A 5,708-nucleotide genomic window follows, 5' to 3' on the forward strand; every position below is an offset into this window, starting at 1 on the left:
ATATATATATATATATATATATATATATATATATATATATATATATAAAGAAAAAGTCAGCAACTCAAAAAGGCACCATAATGTGATGTAATTGTCTATTTAGAAAATACAAAGCCATGCAGACCCAAGTATGGTAAGAATCACTGCTATTACTACTGAGAAAAGCCCAAGAAAGGCCAAGAGAAAACTTCAGCCAAAAGTCCCAGGTCATAGGCCAAATGATGTTACCCAATAAAGTAGAAAATGTTTCACTGTACAGAACTTACATGCATTACAATCTTTTTAAAAGTCTTTTACTACCAAAAAGATCTTTATTTTTTTTTCTTTGAACACAGTCATTTTAGGCTGAAATACTTTAAAGAAGCTGTAAACCCTTATTTGAACTTAGTAGGTAAACACCTTGTGTTCATGTGTAATTAAAAAGAAATGAAAAAGACAAATTGCCCAAAGCAAAACCCTTTGGCTTTTTCTTTTAGTGAACAGAAGTTGTTAAGCTTGGAATAGGGGCTCACCAGGACACACTTGTCACAGCCTCTTCCTCCATCCTCGGTGCTGACCCTGTCATTCTCACCGTTAAGGGAAGTGACAGGAACCCTATGATGGAGCCTGTCTGTGAGCCTCCTTCTGTGAGCCTCAATGCCCCAAAGGGGCTATTAGAAAACCCTGTGCAGTCAGGGCTATGGGCAGCACATCCAGTATAACAGCCACACTAATGGGCTGGAACTGTCCTTCCTCCTGCTGGCTGAGCCAGGAATCTGAGTCAGTCTAGCTGTAAGCAGGTATCATGGGCTACCCATGGATCATATTACATAGAACCCCTGGAAACTATGAGGCAAGTGGCACTCAGAACCCATGCCACACTGCTGACTGTTTTCCTGTGGCATTAATAACTCTTCCAATAAATATTTTACCCAAAAGGACAACTTACCTCAATACCCCTCTTGAACACCATCCTTACAGGAGCTACTGTATGTGCACGCACATGCGTGTATGTTTGTGTGTGTGTGTATGTGTGTGCTGAAATAATGAGATAAAAGGATGGGGTAACTTTCTAACTAGACAGCATACAGGTCATCACAGGCCTAACCTGACATCTTGCTAAAATTCCCCCAAACTAGAGAAGACGAACAGAGGAGGAGCCAGCTCTGCAGTTTAGAAATGCAGAGGGGTGGCTGCTGGGACTCGGGGGTTAGGTTATACTTCTCCATCTTATTGACATCAAGGAAAGATGAGCTGCAAGCACACGACACACTCTGCAACCTGCCTTGTTTATCGTCTTCACTGTCTGGGCACTCATCGTCCTTGTGGTCCCCACCAGCACCGGCGTCTAGGGCCCGCCCTGAAGAGCTTCCCATAGCCTGCTCAGGGATCACGTTATCATTTTCATCTTCGGAGGGTGACTTGGATGTTACACTCATCTGGTCGTCGGCTCCCTCATCCGGTTTTTCCTCGTCTATTTCGAAATCTTCTTCATACTCTGAAAGAAGAAACTGTACTGTAGCCTTGAAAACAGCCCTGGGTGCTTCGACTATTTCACTCTGACAGGAACTCTGGCTCCATTGTCCCCTCCTCCTGGGCCTTTCTTTGCTGCTTTTTCACACAGTTATGGAACAGAGAGGACTAATAGTAAGTGATCAAAGACTGCAATCAGCTACACACAACAGCACAAAAAGGAATGAAGCCCTCAATGGCAAGGCTGGAAGCTAATAAAGGCTCATTTACAAATGGACACCATTACTCACAGTGGCCAAAATGAAAAGAGGGGAGCTTTATGTAAGGAAATAAATGAGAAGTAAATTAAAAATGAAGAAAACAGGGCTACAATAATGGAAGTTAATCTGGAGAGCCTATGAGGTCATATTTCATATAAAGATTGTTCAAAATATTTGGATATCACTCTAATGAATAGTGAAGTGGAAAAATTTAATTAATCGTGTCCAAAAGACCTGAGAGATAGCATGTGAATAGCATGTTGAGAGCATAATAGACAATGTGCAAAGCTTTGAACACAATTTTATATCTAAGCCAGAACAGGAACTATCTATAGTGTTCATGCCTACAATGCACAAAATAATTACAACTCAAGAATAAAAACTCTACGAAATAAAACACTGCTGTCATAGTCTCAAATTTACTTCATTCCCTACAGGGACAGAGCAAATTGTACCAAGGAAAGCAAATTGTCACATCGTATAAATTCCAGCTGTCTCTCGTGGTTATAATTTTTCACCTTTCATATTTAATTGTTTCCTCTTTATTCCCCACCCCAAATTAAAAATCTCAAAGTGACAGCATGCCAAAGATAGACAGCAAGGAGCCCTCATGCAGAACCAATTAAGCAAGTAAACAGTTATCTTCAAGCTAAAAGATATGAGAAAGCAAAGGTTTCCCAGGTTTTGTGTGTTTTAGTTACTAGATACTTCAGCTTTCCTGGTGGTGCAGCCTCCTGGGTAATGTACTCTTGAGAACTGCCCACCCTATGCAATAAAAAAAAAGTTCATTTTGAAATGAGTGTCCTATGTATTAAAAATGTTTATGATGTGAGAACAAAAGTGAGGTTAAAAAAATAATAAGTGGGCATTCCAAGATGATGTACGTGAGATTTTTCACACTTAAGGAATGTGTCAGTAAAACAACATCAGAGATGTTGGCAGGGTGAGGAATTTAATTCATATTTTATCACACAAAGAGCCAATAGTAAGAAAATAAATTCATATTCAAATATTCCTGGGCAAGTTACGGGGCAATTTCTTTTATAATAGTGTGTGTGTGTGTGTGTGTGTGTGTGTGTGTGTGTGTGTGTGTGTGTCACATGTGTGCATGTGCCTACAGAGGCCATAGAGGGCATGCGATCCTCTGGAGCTGGACTTAAGTTGTCGTGAGCCACTGGGTGTAGGGGATGGGAAGTGAAGCTGGTACACCAGCAGAGCAGCAGGTACTCCTCACAGCTGTGGCATCTCTCCAGCCCCTGGGCAGTGTCATGACTGTTAATTAATATAAACTTCCAAAACAAAGACAATGGTAGCATAACTCCTGCTGTCCAGGAATGTCTCGTCTTTGCTGAGGAAATATGATTCAGGTACACAAGGTAGTGCACTCCTTTTGTGCAGTTCTCAGTAGCTGCTTTCGATGCTTGAGTTCACGCTGTGGGTTTTAGTCAGGATTCATGACTCGTTATGTGAAGTGGAATGAAGAGCAGTTCCTCCTCCACCCATGGTTTCACTTTGTGTGCTCTCTCTCCTGTGCACAAACACAGTCAGAAAATACTACATGGAAATTCTAAGGCATTAAACAACACGTGATTTAAAAAAAATCACTATTACTAGAGAATCCACCCTCTAGAGGCTGACCTCAGGGTGCTGTGAGTGCTGGGCATGCTTGGTGCTAGACCCAGCTCTAGCCTCACGATTATCCTAATTATCCTAGTGTAGGGGTTACCACTACTAACCTTCTGTGCATCATTGATGAACTGCATTTTGTTATGGGAATGTATAAATTTAGAATGTGTACAGAATTCAGCAGTATTTGTGGCTTTAGGAACTGGGAGAACACCTTGGGACAAACCTCCACAGATAAAGAACAAATCTAAGTGCAATGCAGTCAAAGAAATAAATACTAGAAGTCACCTTAGGCTGTGTGTGGAAGACTTCACAACTGAGCTTACCTGCAGAGCATACTCACATGCATAGTGTTAGGGGTGTGTGTGTGTGTGTGTGTGTGTGTGTGTGTGTGTGTGTGTGTGTGTACAGATGTGTGTGTAGGTGTGTGTCTGTGCTTGCATGTGGATGTCAGGTATCCTGTACTCTCACTCTCCATCAGAATCCCTTGACACTCTCCATCTCAGTCCTTTCAGGCAGGGTCTCTCACTGAACCTGGAACATAGGCCACTGGCTGGGGCTCAGGGATCCTCCTGGCTCTACCCTCCCCAAGTGTGGAGGTTAAGAGTGCCTGTGCTATACCCAGTGTTTCACATGGTTCTGGAAGGTTGCACTCTGTCCCTTCTGTTTACATAGCAAGTGTTCTTACCCATCTTCTGGCCCACACATATATTACTGCATGATATTTGCTGTTAGTCACAAGATAAGCAAGAGCCTGACAGAATGTGGGCAGATTGTAGTAATTCCGTCCATAGCAGTAAGTAGTAGAAACATATGAGAGTTTGGGGAACAGGTGGTCCCATGTCGCAGATAGAACACTTCTTAGCTATGTGACACATCTGGCAATTTAACATCTTTAAGCTTCAATTTATTTATTCATGTCATGGTTAGCACAAAGCTGGAATTAAAAACAGCAACAGTCAATGCAGCTGGAGCTAGAGCTCATCAAGAACATTATGGATCAGTGCTAACAGCAGCGGTCATGAACAAATCACATCAAAGTGGTGTTATTTGGGAACAATACAGGTTACTGGAGACCCCTAATTCTAATCAAGCAGTACAGGGGCCACAGCCAGAAGGGTCATACACAAAAGGACCATCCAGGAAAAACAAAAACAGCCCAGCATCCCATTTTGACAGGTTTCTATGTTTCCTCTCAAAATGTAAAATTTCTACCCTGCCCTAGCTGTGCAAGTCCTGTCACCATCCCCAGGAAAGCTCAGTTCTCCATCAGCCACCAGCTTTCTGTTTTTATTAGAGCACAAGGCAAGCCACCTTTGTGGCTTAAACAGGAATGAGCTGGTGGTGTGTGTCTGAGCATCCTTCATCTCATGGTGTCTGCTGTGCCACCCCAAGTTCTTCTAGAGATTCAGCTGGGTTGTTATTGCACATCTGCACTCAAGACGAGCCTCGTTGGGTGAGTGTGTGTGGCACAGCGAGTCTCTTAGAATCTCTCCTAACCCAGCTTCAGCTCCACAACTGGCCACAGCCTGCACACAGCTATGACTTGATGCCAGTTTACCTGGGTATTTATGGAATTGGCAGTTAAAGCCCAATAACTCAACAACCTGAGGTAAAGAACACTGTCCGAATACAGCCATGTTGGTAAAAGAAAAACAAGGGGAAGGGGTGCAGCCTTCCATTGCCCAGCCTTCTCAGGCCTCCAGTTTTACAAGAGGAAACCCTGGGAAGCAGCTCTCTATAACTGCTATGGTGACACCTGATACCTCAAAATTCCCAGTCCAGAGGAGGTTAAGAACTGGGAAGGGGAGAGGGAGAGAGAAGTGAGCAGGGTTCTAGCATTATGAGAAAAATCTGTTAAAGTAGACATGTTATCTCTGTCATCAACACACAAGACCCAGCACTTGGGCCTTTCTCCAGGATTTCAGAAACCCTTTGGGCAACAATATAGCACAAAAAAAAAGACCATTCTAAGAGGCCAGAACTTTCACAGAGAACCCTAACCTGTGGCTGCTGCTCCTCTAATCCAGCCCTATGTTCTAGGTGTAAGGCAACACATATATCCTGACTCTTTGGGAATTATCACAAACAGCCTTGTAGCTCCTGAGTGTTGGTACAGAGTGGATGATTCGATAGCTTGATAGTAGATCCACATGGGTATAGATCTGAATTCTCTATGGTATCTATGTGTGAGTAGAACTGTAAAACGGAAGCAGTAACAATCTTTCCACGGAGGTGAGAGGAGAGTGAGGAAAGTGTCTGGCAATGCCCACTGCTCGGAGCCTGGCAGTGCTTTAGTTGTCACTACCACTTTGGCTTTCACTGTGTGTGTGTGTGTGTGTGTGTGTGTGTGTGTGTGTGTGTGTGTGT

General features: G+C 43.1%; 1 protein-coding gene across 1 annotated transcript in view; it reads right to left on the reverse strand.

Moving 5' to 3' along the window:
• Erich3 (glutamate rich 3) overlaps positions 1-5,708 on the reverse strand; it is a 102,980-nt gene that overhangs the window by 33,616 nt on the left and 63,656 nt on the right. Inside the window, exon 11 of the mRNA XM_055614415.1 lies at positions 1,265-1,477. Within this exon, the coding sequence (XP_055470390.1) occupies positions 1,265-1,477 (213 nt within the window). The remainder of the gene's footprint in view (positions 1-1,264; positions 1,478-5,708) is intronic.

The sequence above is a fragment of the Psammomys obesus genome, unplaced genomic scaffold (genome assembly GCF_907164565.1).
Source record: "Psammomys obesus unplaced genomic scaffold, mPsaObe1.curated_primary_1811, whole genome shotgun sequence".
In the NCBI taxonomy this organism is placed as follows: Eukaryota; Metazoa; Chordata; class Mammalia; order Rodentia; family Muridae; genus Psammomys; species Psammomys obesus.